Here is a 19,275-nt window from a genome sequence, read left to right on the forward strand (position 1 = left end):
AGCCACGCTTCCAAGCCAAAGTGAGTGTCGGCTCAGCGGAGAAAAAGAATTGCATCAAGAAGACAAGCAAATGTACCTTCTCTCCTCACCCACCCGTTCTAGCCAAATATCTGATTCAAGACTCTGTAGGAATTTTTGGGAAATCCAGGCCAGCCTTTTCAGTAAAAGCAGTCTGAAGTTTTTGTGATATTTCTCATTTTAAAGGCCTAAAGGAAAGTCACAAGCATGATTGCAGTATCTGCTCCAATTGTGTTTTTCTCCAGAGAGTCAAGACTTCTGTGTCTATACCCTGAATGAAAAGCTTCAAAATATTTGCATTGAATGGGGGATAAACAGTACAGATGTTTGCTGGCTTCCCATGCTGACTTGATTCTTCTGTCTTCTGGGACAGCCCATAGGTGGTTCAGCCGTATCTCGCAGCTACCGTGGCATCCTTATTGCATTTCAGTTTTAGGAAGTTATTCTAAGTGAGTTCATGTTGATTGCGTAATTCACAAGAGGTTCCTTCTTCATTGGGATTTTGCTGCTCTGTTTCCAGAAACCCCTGGTACTGTAACATGAGGGCATGTAAGGTTATCTGCTGGTGAGGGTGGCTCCATGGGCATGCGACTTCTGTAGTCACACAGTCTCACGCTCACATGGGCCCCAAGTTGGGGTCTGAATCCTGTGCTGTTGCAATCTTGAAATTTTTGATAGTCTTATCTATGAATTTCTGTCTTGTAAGTGAAGTCCAATGTCACCATGCAGTGGGGCCTTTGAAGACTTGACTCCCATGGTCCTGCCTACCGCACCTCCCTGGCTTCCCTGGGTGGACTCTACCACACCTCACCCCACATCCTGGACACGAGAATGGTTAGCGTTAGGAGTGTGTTCCTGAGCTATCTCAGGGAAAGTTGTGGTGGCTGCTGCCCACTGAGGACAGCTCCCTGGCTGTCACCTCCATGGCATGTTCAGAGGGGAACTAGAAGGAGCTGAGCCTCCCCCTACGACTGAGCCACATACCTCAGGCATCCTGGCACAGAGGTGTATAATGCCCTGGGGCAGTTACCTGTCCACCTTGGGTTGGGGTGGCTGGTCCCAGGGAAGAAGAAATACCTGAGTAGACTTCCCTGCCCCTAGGTGGTCCCTGCATGTCCATCCAGCTACTGGCTGGAGGGGAAACCCAGCAGGTGGCCAGACACCTGTTTCCTGGCTGGGTCTACCTTTACACCTGGTCCCGAGCGCCTGTGAGGAACTGTGCTCATCCTCCAAATGTGTGTCTCTCCTAAGAGGCAAGAACTTCTGTGTCTCTACCCTGAGTGGAAAGGAGAAAGGCAGCCCTTACACCTGCACAGCGGGGCTTTGCACAAGCCTCCTCCTACCCAAAAGGGAGAGACGACATAAATAGCAAATAAAAAGCATCGTGACACACAGAGCAATGTGAGTGTACTTTTAATACCACCAAATTGTACCCTTAAAAGTGATTAAAATAGCAAATTTTGTGTTGTGTGTATTTTACCTCAAAAAGTATATTTATAAAGTGTTGAAAAAAACAAAAACACCACAGCAGGTGGTGAAGAAGACTGTTGAAAGCAGGAAAAAGCTTTGTACATCATGGTACCTTTTTCCCGCTTTTTGAACAAGGTCCCTCTTTTCCATTTTGCATGGCACCCCACAAATGATGTAACTAGGCCTGCCTTTGACCGCTTAGTCAAACCTGTAGTTTTCCAAGGGCTGAGCCACAGATCCCAAGCAAGTGGTTTGCTGAGCCAACTCTTACCTTTTCGTTCTTCTTCCCCTAACAGGTATCTTGTTGGCTGTGTGCCAGGCCCTGGAGAACACCACATCGACCCTGAGCGGTAAGTGTGTGCCCTGGGTGTGGGGTGGCATGTGGAGTACAGGAAGGGAGCAGAGCCTGGCTGGTCTGTGGAGCCTGAGCTCTAAGCTTCTTTCCCAGGCTCCAGCTGTCTGAGCCCACATGGGCCTGGCTTTCCCCAGCTCTGTCATCTATCCAGGGGCTGAGGCTGTGCTCCTGGAACACTCCTGGGCAGGGCTGTTTCCTGCTCCCCCAGGGCCCTCTCCTACCTCCCTCCCTGTTTGAGGGAGCTGGGGAGCAGCCTTTAGGACCTGTGAGCTGGGGACCATCCCTATTTTTAACTCATATGATAATCCATCTAATGAACCCAGCCACCTGAACTCTTGTCTGCTTTCGTCTGGTGATCTTTGCTTAGTTATTTTCCAGTGTATTTTTGACATTTGTAGTCAGATTTTCCTGATTTCATTTTAAAGATCCTAGATGAAGAGATTGGAAAGATCAGGAAATGTCCGAGGCAAGACACTCATGGCCGAGCTCTGACAAGGCAGGGCCCTCACGCAGTGCCTCCTTTCCAGCCTCTGTCCCTGTGCACTAATATTCTCACACAAGTAGTCATAGCAAGAAATTATTTTGCTTCCTGTTTTTTGAACTCAAATTTTGGGTTGTGCATTTTTCCATGTTCTGGAAAGACTTGAAATGTATCCTTTTAAAATGTCATGATGTTCCAAAAATAGAATAAAATAAAATAAAATGTCATGATGTTCCATTAAAATGGACATATGTAATTGAATGAAGCATTCCCATTTGGATATTTCTGTTACCTCCAGTTTAAATTGTGATGCTGCATCTACATACCTAGAAGCTTTTTCCTTTTGGGGGGACTCTTTTGACCATAGCAAGAATAGCTGTATATATGGCTCTTGCTATGAATTACCAAATACCTTTGCAAGTGAATTGAATTATGCCAGCGAAGCATGGGTATGCCAGTTTTATCATTCTCTCATCGACATGGAGTGTGCCCCATCTGTTCCTGCAGTGGCCCCCTGCTCTGTCTCCCTGGCTATTTCAGAGAGGTCTATGGAGTGAGGAGAGGGTGGTTCTAACCAATCGCATAGAATCCCTGGTACTTTGATCTTCACCTCTTCTAGACCCTTCCCTCCTAACACACTGGAGGTGATGCTGCCACTGCCAGTTGGAACCATGGCTTCTGCAGCACCACGATTTCCCCTTGGAGCTATTGTCCTGATGCACTTGACCCTTAAGTCGTCCAGGCCACTGTGGTCTATGATGCCATAGAAGAAAATGCCTCTCATCCTCTGTGGGGTGCTTTGTTGGGGCTGGGGCTAGAAGGGTGTGTCTATCCCAAAGCAGAGCTTCTAGGGTCTGGTGTTTACTAGAGTTTCCATGAAGCAATTCTTTCACTTTTTAATTATCTCCCCCATCACCAAGTGCTCAGATATGAATTTATGGGGGTGGGGAGGACAGCTTAGTGACTTCACTGTGCTGTTTCCAAAACTGACCTGACCCCCTTCCTAGGATGCTTTACCTGCAGGTGCATCCTCAGTCCCTCATGGTCCTCTTGACACAACCAACCATGCGGAAGGAATATTTCCGGTTCACCCTCCTCCCAGTCCCCAGCCATTCGTCTGAAGGAGAAAGGCCTAGAGGGTGTCATACCTGAGCTTGTTCCCTGGGGAGCCTCTTGCCTATGAGCTTTGAGGTTTTCTGGTCACTCCTGAGCAGACATGGAAAGCCTGTTGCCTTTATTTATAAATGACTGTCCTTGCTATAGTAGTGATTGACTTCTGTTGCATCTTTCCTTTCTGGACCTCCTGTGAGAATGTTTCTAGTGTCAACAAGCACCTGATGTTTACTTTCCCTCACTGCAACATATGCCTAAAAAGGTGCTTGTCCTACTTTGTTGCGTTACCTTGTAACCAGCCAAATGACACTCTGTGGCCCATGTGGAAGGTGAGAGCAGAGGCAATGCCACATCCCCAGAAATTTGCCAACTCCATGTGCCAATCAAGGGTTGTATGTGGGCTCAAAGGAACAGGTGCAGATCCCTCATAGCTTTCTGGTGCTCTTTGAGAAATAAAAGTTCCACATTTTCATTGCTTGACAATTGCCCTGCCCTTTCTTGTTGAGGTTTCATTTCAGTCTTCCTTTCTTTTAAACCCCCTGTTGTAGAGAGTAGATGATGCCAGAGGCACAGGAAACTGGCACTGTCGCCATTAGTAAATGTTTCTCAGATATCCACCTTGGGCGGAACATTGAAGGGACACAGTGCCTTAGGCTGGGGGTCAGGAATCCTGGGTGGTGGGCCCAGATGATTTCAGTTTGGTGCAAATTATTCACCTGGTTCCTGTTTGAACCTTAATTTCCTCCTCTGTTGGACTTGATTTTGGAATACTAACATTTTCACAAAACCACACTGATGGGTTGGAAGGGTGTAAGGGGCAGGACAGGACACAGGGCAGGTTTTCTGATCCCATGCAGACCGGGTAAAGGAGGAGTCAGAGTCCTCAGTAGTTTTGCAGGTTTTTTATTTGGGGTTCACCAGGCATATGGCAGGCAGGGGTGCTGGCTGGGGGGCTGGGAGGCTGAAAGGCCTCCCAGCCCCCAGCAAGTCTTCACTCTATCTGGGCTCTCTGGAGTTGGTTCTGCTGCTTCTCGGCTTCTCTTTCGGCTTCATACTGCTGCTACTGCGGCTGCTGCTACTGATGCTGCTGGCGTCCCCCCGTGACGCCGCCCTTAAAAGCACAGTCTTAGCTCAGCTGAATCCCATCCACCTATGCCCACACCCTATTCCAGGTGCCCGCCATCAGGCATGCATTCAGAACAAGGATCCATCATCTATCCTGATGGCGGAAGGGCAGAAAAGCCTGATATTTTCTTTACCCTACAAAGGGTCACTTGGGAAGGTGTGTCGTGAAGGATTATGAGACTGTTAGGAGATACGACAGTCATCAATGGTGATGGCCCCAATCACCCAGGGCAGGGAAGTGGCAATGTGCCTGTCACTTCATTCTCTTACAACTACATCCAAAGAAGCAGTCCTTCTCTATCCTTATCCTTATCCTTATCCTATGTGGACCCCACCACACAGGTGAGCCCATAGCAAGACCTATGACATAGGCAGCTTCGGCTGGCTGCCTAGTGCCTGACTTAGAAAATAATATGACAGGAGTGAAATCAATAGTCTGGAGGTTGAGAAAGAAAACTTTTATGTGATTAGTTGTCAGTTTGTAAAACACGAAGAGAAACATTAGCTGGAGGCAGGGTAGGGGTGGCAGCACCTACAGCTCAGAAGAGCTGTCACACTCTTGAGGAAGGAGTTACGACTTGTATTCAAAACGTGCCTTTTAATACCCTTTAAAAGGGACAGAATGCACCCATTTAAGTGGCTGGGTGGCTGCTTGCTTAACCCTCCAAAATGTTGCCCAGTTCCCAGGCCGCCCATCTGGTTCTCATATTTCCATGAGACTCACACTAATGACCAAGGGGTGTGGCGAGGGCCTTGCTGAGGAAGCTGGAAGCCAGTTCCTGGCTTCACTCTGCTATCTGCCTTGCACGATCTGGGTGCTTAGGTGGCTCTTTAAACCTCTGAACTTCTGCTCCTTCCTCCAACCTGTGTCTAATGACACCCACCTGGAATTGGGGAGTGTTTGAAGGCTTGCTTAATTTAGTGTCTGGGAGACTTTTCAGAGGCAGTGATGAAAGAACATGAAAATTCACAGTGGTGTTATTCATGGGAAGGTCACCATTATCAGCTCGCTTGGGGAGATGGTGGTCAGATTTTGATGGGGACATTGAGCTTAACTATGTTGAGAGGGCAAGTTTAGACTGGGGGTACAGAGGGAGAGCAAAGCAGATTATAGGGAAAAGCCTTTGAAGGTGTTGCTTGTTTGGAAAACAGGTAGAACATGGGTCAGCCAGAAAGCAAGGGATCTGTTTATTGCTCATCTCACCTAACAAAAGCTTTTCAGAACTGCAAACTGCTTCCCCGTTCCATTGTCTGGAGCTTTCCCACGTGGAGCTGAAGTCATTCTAAAATTAGAAGCTCACGTGTTCTACCAGGTATAAGGTTCACTGTTCCAAATATGTGTCTATAGCACAAGAGATTTGGACTGTATTGGTTTGGGGATCAAAGCACATATACCTGCATGTGCTGGAACTCGCTTGCTTTAAAGAATGCCTGGAGCACTGAGGAGCCTTAAGAGAGAATGAGGGGGCCTCCCCGGTGGTGCAGCGGTTGAGCGCTGGGTTGCGAAGCTACCCGCGGCCTCTGCGGCGCCGGTTCGATCCCCGGCTGCTCCCCGGCTACCAGAGGAGGGTCCCACATGGCGCGCAGACATCTCTTGCCGCCCGCTGCTCCCCTCAGCAGTGTACTTCGGTCCTTCTGCCTGCTCTGCTCCCCGCTCTGGCTCTGGTGAATTCTCTCACCCTCCCGTGCTTCTGACTATACCCAGTGCATGTATAAATAAATAAATAAATAAATCTTTAAAAAGAGAGAGAGAGAGAGAGAATGAGGGATTCTTTCTTTTCTCCCAAGGATATTATTCCCTTGCCATCCAATTCTTCATTGCACATTCTGCTTTTCACAAGGGAAACTGCTGGATCAGAAGGAAGGTTGGGCAGGGTAGCAAACAGGCCATAGGATATAGAATCAATGATCATAATTCCACCCACCCACTGTGTGATCTTAGTAAGAGACGACTCTTAAATCTCCCTGAACCTCAGCTCCCCACCAATAAAATTAAGGAGTGGACCTCCCCGGTGGCCTAGGGGTTGGGTCTCAGCACTATCACCACTATAGCCTGAGTTCAATCCTGGCCAGGGAGCTAATCCACATACGGCGCTGCAGACCTCTCCTGTCTCACCCACTACTCCCCTCAGCAGTGTATTTCAATAAATCTGCCTGTTCTGCTCCCCACTGTCTCTGGTGAATCTTCTTACCCCTACACCCCTGGCCTATACCCCAGCTCTTCTACACAAAAATAAAAAATAAAATTAAGGAGTGGGAGTAAAGCAGTAACTTTTCAAACTGTGAGTCACAAAATAATTTTAGTAGGTCACGACCAACATTTTTCTTAAAAGAGATTGGATAATTTATTATGGAATAGAGCATTTCAGCATGTGTTCCATAAAGGAACAACAGTATTGCTTCATGCCCTTTCATTTCAGTTATGCACAGATTCACATGTTGGCATCTGCAATATTTTACTTGTATAATCTATACCCCCATTGCATCCTTTATAATTTTCATGTTTTATTTCTTTAGTGTAAGAACTTAGACACTTGCAGGGTAAATATGTAAATCTCTCTAGTCCTATACATTTCACACACTCAGCTCACACACCTAGTCTTTTGTAGTTGTCTTCTTCACCCCTAATTTGACAACAGTTCTTTTAATCTACTCACCTTCTTCCAAAACACTCAACTTAAGAGCAACAGCTCTTTGCTTATGCACAGATATTTCATTAGTTTACGTAATATGTAATTAAATTACGTAAATACAATTATGAGTACAACTGACATAAACAGGTTTGGGAACAAACACAAATGTCCTCTGGTAAATACGCAGCTTAACTGGTAAATACAGAAATAGGCTGGTGAACTAGTCAACTAAAAGCTTCTACGTCCTGAGGGCTATAGATGTTTCACAAAAGAATGGAGAGGATGAAACTGGGTAAATCAGAAGTTTGTTTTAAGTCAAGCTGGGTTAAGAGAACATCTACCATATTTGAAAGAGGGTTAATTTAGGAGTCAGCCAACCCTCAGGAAATCCACTTAAGCACTGAGCAGCCAGGCCCTAAGCTGAGAAGGAGAGAGACTGTCTGCAGGACTATTAGCTCTAACACTTCAGGACACGTAGTCTGTGCCTGCCACAAATACGATCATTCTAATACCGATCCAACCCATTTCTGTGCCCCTTAGCTCAGAGGCTCAAGAGAGAGTTGTTTGTCTCGATTGGTCAAGGACTCGCCCAGCAGCTGTGTCAGGGTTGAGAGGGGAAGGCTGAAAAGCAGTGAGTTGTCAAAGAGCAGCCCAGGCCTTGCAAGGCAGAGTCTCTCTTCAGGCCTGGATGAGGCAAAGACCAGCAATGCAGAGCACTTACGTGCCAGACCCTGGTCACAGCAAAGGCCTGCTCTCAAGGACTCAGACTCCCCTGGGGAAGATAGGAATATTGTAAATCTTTCAAAGTGACATAATACTGAATGCCAGCGTGTGTGAGGTGAAATAACTACATATATTGCTATAAATTGGATGTGGATATTGGCTTTCTGGGAAATAGCTTAGTATAAATGGGGAGCTAAATTCTTTAGAATTAGAAAGCAAAACCCTTACAATTGACCATGCCTTGTGACCCAATCGTTTCACATTTAGACATTTACTTTACAAAAATTATCAGAGATGTTAAGTGATTATCCATTACAGTGAAAGAGGGTCAATTTAAATGTCAATAAGTCGGAAATAGTTAAGGAACAGGATGATAGATGGGCTGTAACGAAAGCCTTTTAAAATCATGTCGATAAAGCATATTTAATGATAAAAGAATATTTAGTGATATGGGAAGTGTATATAAAATAGAAATAGAAAAAGTAGTACATAAAATTGAAGGATATCTCGATTTTATAAACTATACATCCGTTCAAAAATAAAGGGCAAACATTATATAGTACTAACATTTTACCTCTGGCTAATGGAAATATGGTTGATTTTATTATATTTTTAAATGTTTTATTGAACTTTGATGAATTGATTTCTTTTATTGCTTTTTTTTTATTGTGGTAATGTTGGTTTACAATACTGTATGTGATTCAGAGGCATAGATTCACACCTCTTCCGATGCATGTTACCACATCACACATACCACCAAGGCACCCATAATCCTCCACCATAATATTGTGGGGCCTCTCCACTTTTTGCTCTCTATCCTCCTCTTCCTCCTCTGGTAGTTATTTTTTTAAGATTTATTTTTATTTATTTATGCATATAAGATCTGGGGTGTAGACCAGAGGTGGGGGGGGGTGAGAAGATTCACCAGAAACAGAGTGGGGAGCACAACAGGTGGATATACACTGCAGAGGGGAGCAGTGGGCGAGACAGGAGAGGTCTGCTGTGCCATGTGGGTTAGCTCCCTGGCTGGGGATCAAACTCATTCCACGGTGGGTGGCCGGTGATAGCTTGATAGCACTAAGACTTTAACCCCTCACCACCAGGGAGGCCCACTGCTGGTCATCTTTGTTCTACAGATAGAGTTCCTGGACTTCAAGAGAGAGTTGTTTGTCTCGATTGGTCAAGGACTCGCCCAGCAGCTGTGGCAGGGTTGAGAGGGGAAGGCTGAAAAGCAGTGAGTTGTCAAAGAGTTCTACAGATAGAGTTACTGTTTTGGCTTTGACTGACCCTTTGTTTTGTTTTTTTACAGTCCACATATAAGTGAAATTATCTGATATTTGTCTTTCTCCTTCTGACTTATGTCACTTAGCATTATCCCCTACACTTCCACACATGTTGTCACATGTGGCAAGAGTTCATCTTTTTTATTGCTGAGTAGTATTCCATTGTGTGTATATATCACATCTTCTTAATCCACTCATCTGTCCTTGAGTACTTTGGTTGTTACCGTAACTTGACTGTTATAAACAGTGCTGCAGTGAACATAGGAGTGCATACATCCCTTCAAGCTGAGTAGTGTTTTTTGCATTCTTCAGGTAGATACCTAGGAGTAGAATTGCTGGATTGTATGGCACATCTATTTTTAACATTTTGAGAAACCTCCACACTGTTTTCCTTAAGGGCTAGACCAGACTACATTCCCAGCAACAGTGTACAAGGGTTGCTTTTTCTCCACATCCTCAACAATATTTGTTTTCTTCTGATCTTTTTGATATGGGCCACTCTCACAGATATGAGATGGTATCTCATTGTGGTTTTGATTTGCATTTTGGAATATAGGTGATTTTAAATTCCTTTGTACTCTCCTGTTTTCCACCAGGTATTCAGTGAGCATGTTTTAATACTATAATCAAAATTAAAGGGACTGTGTTTTTTAAAGTAAAGACAAGACAGTGGGTGCCACCTTGCCCTGCAGCTCTGTCTGGCAGTGTGGATTGAGTACTGGCCAATGAGGTCTTGCAGTCCCTCTACTGAACTACCACTGAGGCTCTGGCCATGCTGCTTCTCTGGGGTAAAGGGACCTGCCATACTGGCCTGCATGAGGGTTGCCCCTGCCCCTGCAGTTTTGATGTCCAGGCCTCATCCTCCTACAGAGTGGGTCCCCAGGGACTTTGCTGTCTGGGGAGGCTGCCCCAAGAAAATAATCGCCAATTGATCTCCCAGCTCTTGGTATGTGTATTGAAGCTCTTTGTCTATGGTCATTTCCCTCTTAAATCTTGACCCACTTTGCAGAAATGTTTAAGTACCTGATACTTCTAGGTTTCAGCCAAGAGGTTAGACTATTGTGAGGCCCCAGGCCTAGGGCCTGTCTCTAGAATGTGAAACCTGTGGGACTAGATAGGCCAAGTTCAAACTCTGCTTCTTCCATTTACTAGCTGTGAAACCTTAGATGGGCTGAGTTTCACCTGACTGAGCCTCAGCTTCCTTGTCAATGAAACGGGGGTAATGGTAGGACCTACACATAGGATTGTTGTGAAGATGAAGAGATTATATGTAAAGCACTTGGAGCTGTGTACACACTCATAATTACTCTCAGTGTGAGCTGCTCCTGTTGCTACTCACTATACTATTGTCAGTGCATGTATTGTGAAGCAAGAGCTGTATCTGTGTGTTGCTTTTATCACCTGGAGCTAAGTCCTAAGGAAGTGGTTCAAACACGTCAGGGTGCATAAGCATCTTCCTGCTAAATGAGTTAAAATGCAATTTCCTGCCCAAACCCATCAGCTTCCTTCAGAGGTTGCGATGCATTTTTCTGAAGGTAGCAGCATTTCCCTATCCCTGCCATTCTTGTTGGATGGTACAGTTGTGCCTTTTGTATTAAATTATATGTAATTAATTCATATATAAGAACTGCTATGAAAACTCAGTAACACTTGAAAGTTGTATTTATTGACCACAACAGAATTTATGGAGCCTTAAGGTCACAAAGTCCACTTGGATGACAACACAATTCTCCCCGCTTCTTTGGGTGCAGTTCCCCCTTGCTAGCTGCTTAGGGTCTCTATCCAGAGGTAGTGGTTTCTAGGTTAGAAACCTTCACTTTATTCCAAGAGCCTGTACTTTACTTGATTTCAGCTGTTCATTAACAGGTAAGAGAAGTATGTTCTTTCATCTATTTAAGTTTGGCTTGATGGAAGATGCCTAAAAATAAAAAAAAAAATTAAAGAAGCCCAATGGTTATAATAGAGTCTATAGTCAGACAGCATGGGTTCGGGTCTTAGCTGGGCCCCTTGGGGATTGTGACCTTGGGTGAGTTTCTTAACTACTCTGTTCCTCAGTTTCTCCATCTGTAAAGTAGAGGTAACAGCAGAGTCTACCTCACAGGGTCATTATGAGGATTTAATGAGCTGACATATGTAAACAATGGTAAGTTCAATCTAAGTGTTTGTTATATAAATCTTTTATAAAGACAGAGAGGGAGAAAGAGATGACATGCATGTAAGAAGTGATATTTGAAATACCAAGATGGCCCAAGCCAATAGGTGGCAGGCATATGAGTCAAGTTTAAAGTCGCCAAGGACTGTGACATGGTGAGCCACCTAACTCATGCTCAGGGACATGCCCTCGACACTTGGAGCGCAGACCATAAGAAACCCCACTCTGTCCCCAGGAAGTGGTGTTCTGCAAGCCGCTACTCCAGTAGGAGCCAAATGATGGAGCTTTCCTTTTTAGAATTACAATACCCAATAGTAGAGGAAATAGACTCTGCCCTTTCGGTCACAGTTGCAGGAGATGTGGGATATTGTGAGCAATGAGATTTAGGACTATAGAGAAATTGGTGAGAGCCACCGGGGATGCTGTACAGAGAGGCTGAAACAGCACAGAGGTGAGAAGGGCAGGGCCACTCCTGGGGTGCTTACTTTCACACTCGCCGCGTGGAAGCCCTCTGGCACCCACCTCTGTGTAAAGCAGAACCCGATGGGTCGCTCTCACTTCATAGGAAGGGTTCAGAGAGAGGTTGGTGATCATGTGTGGGGACTATTTATAGAGATTTATATGAGAAAAGTTCACTCCTAATTTCCCTTTTGACTCTAATGATTTAAGAATCTAAGTGGGAGTACAGGTTAGAGATGTTTAAAGATGGAGAAATAATTAGGTAGTTAAACGGAGAGTATAACTCTTTGTGGAATGAGAGCTATTGGGATTAAATGACTCTTAGGATTAACCATCCAGGTGACAACATGGAAGAAAATCTTATCTTCTAAAAAAAAGAAAAGGAAGGCCAAGTTCTTTGGTACCCTTGAGAAAGAGGGTAATAAACTAAAGGGATTTGGGGAAAAATTTGAGTTGGCTTTTTTTATTGGTGAAATATTGTTACGACTGAATATGGGTATTCACTGCCCAGGGCTGTGCTGGGCATAGGAGAGGGACAGGGCACATTAGGTAGAGCGGGTAAGGAATAGTGCGGCAAACTGTTACTTGAACTGAATGACTGCCCACAGTGTTGTAAGTGAACCTATGTCAGACAGTCCCTGTGCAGCTTGCCCTGTGCCTGAGGAGACTGCAGCAGGTGCCCTAGAGAAGCAGATTTTTAATCTGAGTACCACCATCATGGAAGACCTGCCCCATCTGAGATCTGGCTTTGGCAACAATAGAAGACTTAAAAATCTATGTTTGGTTCAGCATCCAGGATCCCTGGTCTGTGAACCTCAGAAAAGGGTATGCCCTCCAGACCATCTCTCAACAAGTTAACTTTAAAATATGTTGAGAATTCTGAAACAGAGTGAAAAGCCTTGACCTCCCATTTTACCCACATACACATTTTGTGTGTCTCTCATCAATTATAGCCACAGTTGGCTTTCCCAGAAGGATGAAAAGCATCTGTGATTAGGATACAGCAGAGGAGGCCCAAGTTGGCCTGGTTTTACTGAGCTTGAGGGAAGTTGCTCTGCTGAGACAGCCTTGCTCCCTTCCAATCACCTTTCAAGTTAAGATTACCTACCTCGGTAAAGAGTGTTGGTACCACAGAACTTTCTGAATAGTTACTCTCATAAAGCATCATACTGGCTAATTAAACCCAAGAAACCCAAGGAATTTTCCAAAAGTACTTTTTTGGCATTAGTGGTGCAGGTTGACTTAGTTTCTAAACCCAGCTTAAGGAGTACAATTTTGTAATTATATCCCCTGAACCAGGATATTGTTTGGAGAGAGGGCTTTGACAATATCAGTATTTGAAAACATCAGTGCATTTTTATTGGAGTTCAAAGGCTTACATAATTAAAATTCTGGCAACTGGAGAATGCTGAGTTCATATTTTGTTAAGTGAATGAGTGCCTAGTGCTCAGGCCACTTGCATGTGGGTCCTCCTTGAAATGAGTGTGTCTTTAGAAGATTCTGGCTGCTGTCTAACTGCGCTGTCCAATACAGCAGCCACATGTGGCAATGGTTCCCTCTCCACTGGCGTCAGCCTGGTGATTGCAGGAAACTGCTGACTCAGATTTAATCTCCATTGTGAAAATGTTCTGAGTAGGGAATGTTGAACTGTCCTTTAAGATCCAGGTCGGGCATGTGCTTCACAGTGTTTCTCTAGCCATCTCTGGGCAAAATGAATCTGTCCCTCCCTCTTCCATGTCCTTGTTTTTGAGATATTTGGTTTCTTTCCTTTTGTCTCCTCTTTCATGGTAAGCTCCTTGAGGGCAAGGGGACTATATTGTGTTCATCTCTATCTATACAAGATCAACCATCAGCTCAATGCCTGACACAATGGATACAAAGTAAAAGAATGAATTTGCTTTCTGTAATGCACCAATTTCTGTATAAAGATAGAAAACACAGAAAGCTACCATAGTGTTGGGATTACTTCTGAAAGTGGAGGCCTCTGGCTGCTGGCATAAGAATTGCCTAGAATGCTTGTAAAAAAAAAAAAAAATTAATATTCCCAGGCTTCATTCCAGACTAACAGGTTCCGTCAGGAGATGTTAGAATATACTACAGGGACAAAATAGCATTGGCTTCGTTGCAGTTTAGTTCTCACTCATTCAAAGTCCACTGTGGGCCCTGGTGACTCCTAGAAACTGCTGAACTGCTGACTCAGGTTTAACCTCTGTAGCAGCAGGTGGAGTGGAAGGTCCAGACACAGCTGTGAACCCTCCCACCCAGACCTGTCAGTGCTACACTTCGCTGCCCAAAGCAACTCGTGAGGCCATAGCTAACTTCAAGGGGTATGACGACCCAGCCCTCTGCGTGTCTGCAAGTAGAGACGTGCGTCTATTGTACAGGAGCCAGTTGTGAATCTCCGAGGTGGGCACTGGGACTCTGCATTTTAGACTGTTGGTGATTTATATTCACACTAGAGCTTGAGGGCCACTGGGTAGGACAGGAGTTCTCAACCTGGGCTACACATGAGAACTACCTGAGGAGTTTTAAAAACACTGATGCCATGAGCCTCCCCTGGTGACGCAGCGGTTGAGCACTGGGCTGCGAGGCTGCCCGCGGCCTCTGCAGTACCGTTCGTTCCCCGGCCGCCGGCGAGGGACCCACAAAAAATAAAAAAAAAAATTGATGCCATGACCCACCCTCCCCCCAGAGATTCTAATACAGGGGCTGGGGGAGAGGTCTCCAGGCATCAGCATTTGCTAAATCTCCCCAGGGGTTCTAGTATGTGGCCAGGCCAGGAAACCACAGATGTAAGAAAAGGAGCAAGGACCCATGAATCCTGATATGGATCCTGACTGAGCCTCAATTTGCCCGTCTGTCAGTGGTAGTGAAGATTGGATGAACGTGAACGTATGTCAACTGCAGTCAACTGCATACACTAACAGGTGTGGACTTCTCTATGAACTAGATTCGCGCTAACCCTTGTGTACACAGGCTGTTTATGTCCCTCTACCACATAGACAGGGAAGAAGGACATGTCCCCCTCACCTCTGCACCTGCCTCCTTTTATAGTAACTATGGGGGTCCATTCTCCCTCCCCTCCACTTCTCTGGGTGATAAAAGGGAGAAAAAAGAAGGGGAAACACTCCGTCCCTGCCACTATTATCTTCTTCCTAGCCTGTCCCCAAACCCCTAACCTAGGGTTTCTTATCCTGCCATTGCCCTTCCCAGATACATCCTCCTCACTCTTCTTTCAAGCTGAAACCTGTGCCTTATACCCTAGCCCCCTATCTCCACCCCATCCCTAAAGACCCATTCCCCAGGTGACACTGGGTCTCAGGCCAGGACAGACAGCAAGCACCCGGGCAGGGGGAAGCCTGTCCCAGCAGTCTCGTGGAGCAGCACAGGGAATTCATTTTCTCAGGAAATCGGACCCCACAGCTTGTCCCATGCAGTGTCAGGAATGGCTGCTGCAGCCACTCTCTGAGAGATAAGATGTACAAGTTTTGCTGAGCTAAGCCAGCCCTCTTGCCCACTCTGTAGCTTTTGTTTCAGATGAGATTGTGAGATCTAACAAAATGATTTGCAGACAAGCTCCTAAAATGCTATCATTCCGTCAGCTGGAAATTGCCTCAGAATTTGGTTTTCTTTGACCATAAAAATACTGCTTGGGCCTTCTTCCATGGACAAAGCTAAGAGTTCACGCTGGAATAAGCTGTTTTTAATTACGTTTCCTCTCATGTCACATAATCTTCAAGGCAGAACAATGCAAGAACACCTCAAAGGAAATAAATGCAATGCCATTTATGAAAATACAGACTTGTGCGTTTGATATGTTGTTGACTTTATAATAGGATTGAAAGACTCTCTCAGCCTGGACAGCTGTGATCTAGAAGCCTTCTAAATGATTCTTGCTGGTAGGGCTGATATGGGTGAGGTCCTTGGCAATGGAAGTTTTCATCAAGCATCAAATTACAGGTCACTCCATACTTTCCAAATGCATGTGGCTACCTTTTCCTTCCTGCCCATCAGACTGAGTGTGCGCACCATCGTTAGCTCTTAATCAGAAACTGAAGGTTCTGGAACGCAGTGTGCCCAGAGGAAAAAATGCTAAGGGGGCTCAGCCCCTTGCAGGCAAGGAGCACTGGCACAGCTTTCCATTTCTCCATCACCTCCCACACAGTAGGTGCTTTTCATTGTTTTGTGCAAGGTGTTAGCTCTGGTAGAGATTATGGAGATTCCCTGAATTGAACAAACGCTTAGCAATCTGAAAGTGAGCCTTCACAGATAAGATTTCTGTGGTGTACTTCTCTTGTAAATGAGACAGTCAAACATGTCATCAAGTGTCTGGGTTAAACTATAACCAATGCAATATCTTCCCCGTCACCCTGAAAGTTCCTGCTGCGTGAAACCCCCATCTTCCAGCAGCAATTTACCCCTGTCCCTCCTGACCCTCTGTGTTCAGTTCCACTTTCTTTTTCACCCTTCTTCTCTGTCTCTAGGCTTTTGTTCTTCCTTCTGCCCAGGACACTCTTTCCCCACTTTTGCCGTGATAACTCATGGGTGACCTGGAATCTCAGATCTGCTTCACCTCCTCAGAGAGGGCTTCGCTGAATGGAGACCCTTCTGCAGCTCTCCGACACACCTCTGTTTATCTCCTTCATGGCGCTGACTGCTGTCTGTAATGATTTCACGTGTTTATTTACTTGTCATTCGCCTGCCTCCCCCAGCAGACCAAAGTTCCTTGAGGGCAAGGATCTTGTCTGTCTAGTTCATTAGTACATCCCCAGTGCCCAGCACAGTGCTTGGCACACGGAAAGGACTTTATATTTTAGTGATGGAGCAGGTAATGGACAAAGGAAAAACTAAGCCATACCAAGTACTTCACATCATCTTTGTGTCTTTACAACAGTCACAGTTGATATGTGGGAAACTGAGGGCCAGAGGGTGTCAGTCACTTGCCCAAAGTCAGAATTTGAAACAGATTGCTGACATTTGCTTTCAGTCTACCTGGATGCAAAGTTCGTGCCAGAGTCAGGTCTGTGGCTCCGGTTCAACCTTAAGTTGCCTTTTTCTATATCTTCATAGGTATATTAGTAGGAAGTATTTTGCTTATTCCTATGACTCAAAACTTTTTGTCTATGGCCTTTGAAATAGATCATTTCCCACTGTTTTGCACAAAAGAACTCTTGGTAACAAGGAAGTATTCCAGTAGAAACATATTTTGGAGGGAGTTGTAGACATCTGCTCATTTATGGATGATTCTTATTTGAGAAAGAATGCATGTCTTAAAGTCTACTTTCTGGAAAACAAAACAATAACAATTAAGGCAGTGCTTGCAGATCAGGCCCAGCTCCCAACAACATTGAAGTTGGGCTAGTGAGGACACTCAGCCCCAGCGGGTCCCACGCATGGGTGTGGTGGCAGTGGCACAGAGGTTGGCAGCAGCCAGCCATCTCAGACTTGAGGCCTGACCAAGGGAGCACAGCAGACTGACTGGAAAGGAAGTAAATTACTCCTCTCACAAACTATATAATTGTACACCTAGAAACACAAGCCACAGAATGCCTACTAGAATGTTAACAATATCTGGTAGGGTGCAAATAAGAAAATAAGTCATCACTGCTTCCTTCAACCATCAATAACCAATTAAAAATCTACGATATAAATGGACTGTAATCTATCTAAAAAATATGTTCAAAATCTATTTGAAGAAGACCATAAAACTTTCCTTTTGAGGGAATTTATTTGACTAAATAAAAGACCTCTGCCATGATAGCAAGACATGATGTGATAAACTGTTAGTTCTTCCAATTATTACTTTAGAAACTTAAGGTAGTTCTAGCTAGCCTTTTCATGGGATCACAATAGTTAAGGCGGAATTTGACTCAATGATTCTAAAATTTGCCTTTAAAAATAAGGCATTTAAAAATGTTGATTAAAAAGGGAGCGTATTGGTACCACCAAGTATTAATAAATAATATAAAGCTGCACTAGTTAAAACATTGTGACACTGGCATAAGAATAGATACATGAGCCAGCATGGAGAGCTCCAGAAGAGAACCAATTACACACAGCAGGTTGACAAGTGATAAAAAGTGGCATTTCACTTCCCTGAGGAAAGAGAGGATGATATCACAAATAATTCTGTAGGATAAACACTAAAGAGGAGATATCATTAGATATGAAAATTTAATGACATTCTAAAATAAATTCTAGCTATTTTTGGGCCTCCCTAGTGGTACAAAAGGTTAAGCACTGTACTAATGGGGCAATCTGCAGCCTCTGCAGCATGAGTTCGATCAACCCACATGCTAAAGCAGACCTCTCCTGTCTCGCCCGCTGCTCCCCTCCAGCCATGTATTTCGGTCAGTCTGCCTGTTCCATTCCCCGTGCTGTCTCTGGTAGGTCCTTTTAGCCCCCGCATCTCTGGCCTGTACCCTAGCTCTGTGTGCATAGATGAATGAATTTCAAAAAAAAAAAATCTAGCTATTTTTTCACTGAAAATATAAAATTTCTCTACAAAATTAAAGATGAATATACAACTTACAAAAAAGGACCAATATGAACATTAAAGGTATATGAACATAAAGACCATAATGGAAAATAAATACACAGAAATTTTAATTTTCTGCACATTACCAAAAAAAAAAAAAACCTAAAATAAAATCCATAAACATTATTAGCCACTATTGGTATCCTAAAAAGCCAACTCTATACAAAGTATCTTAACACTAATAGTAAAAAATTTAACACACCAGTGGTAGAGTAAGAAGATTCTTTGAATAGACAGGTCACAAAATAACAACTACCTTTGGCTAATAAACATAAAAAAGTAGTCCCGCCTTGCTAGTCATCCAAGAAATGCAAATTAATTCAAGACATCATTTTCATTGATCAAAATAGCAATGATAAAAATAAGTGTCCATGTACAAAGTAGATAAGGTCAGACTCGTATTGATGGGTGTGTAAGTTGTTAGAACTTTTATGAGAGCCATTTGGTAACACTTATCATAAAGGCTTTAAAATGCCCTGTTTACCTGTTGACCCTAAAATACCACTTCTAAGAATTTATCCTAAGGAAATAAGCATGGGTAGATTTGTGTCAAGACTTTGCTCTGATGATATTCATTGTAGCAAGATAATAGGAAAACATCAAACATTGAAATGGTAAGAGGTGCTGAGGAGGTGTAGAGTTGCTTTGAAATGGATGGGCAGGGCCTGCCCCGTATCACCAGGCCACATGAAACTTTTAGTGCTCGGGTCATTGGCTGTGGGTCAAAGGAGGCATAATTTCAAAGACATGATGCATTTGATGGTCTGTCATTTGGGGTTTTTTTTTCTTCATTTGCTGGAAATTTTTCAGGTTTGAGTCTTTCAGGTTACTGTGAATTTGGCACCAAATCCTTCATTTACAGTTTTGTCACTGAACACCTGCTTAGATTTGAACAGTACAAGTGGGCATCATTGTCTGCTTGAAC

General features: G+C 44.4%; 1 protein-coding gene across 1 annotated transcript in view; it reads left to right on the forward strand.

The window, feature by feature from the left end:
• Positions 1–19,275, forward strand: part of TGFA (transforming growth factor alpha) — a gene marked incomplete at both ends in the record, with an annotated part of 96,971 nt that overhangs the window by 32,689 nt on the left and 45,007 nt on the right. Inside the window, one exon of the mRNA XM_084234843.1 lies at positions 1,785–1,838. Coding sequence (XP_084090969.1) covers positions 1,785–1,838 — 54 coding nt within the window. The remainder of the gene's footprint in view (positions 1–1,784; positions 1,839–19,275) is intronic.

The sequence above is a fragment of the Talpa europaea genome (genome assembly GCF_964194135.1).
Source record: "Talpa europaea genome assembly, chromosome: 6".
NCBI lineage: Eukaryota > Metazoa > Chordata > Mammalia > Eulipotyphla > Talpidae > Talpa > Talpa europaea.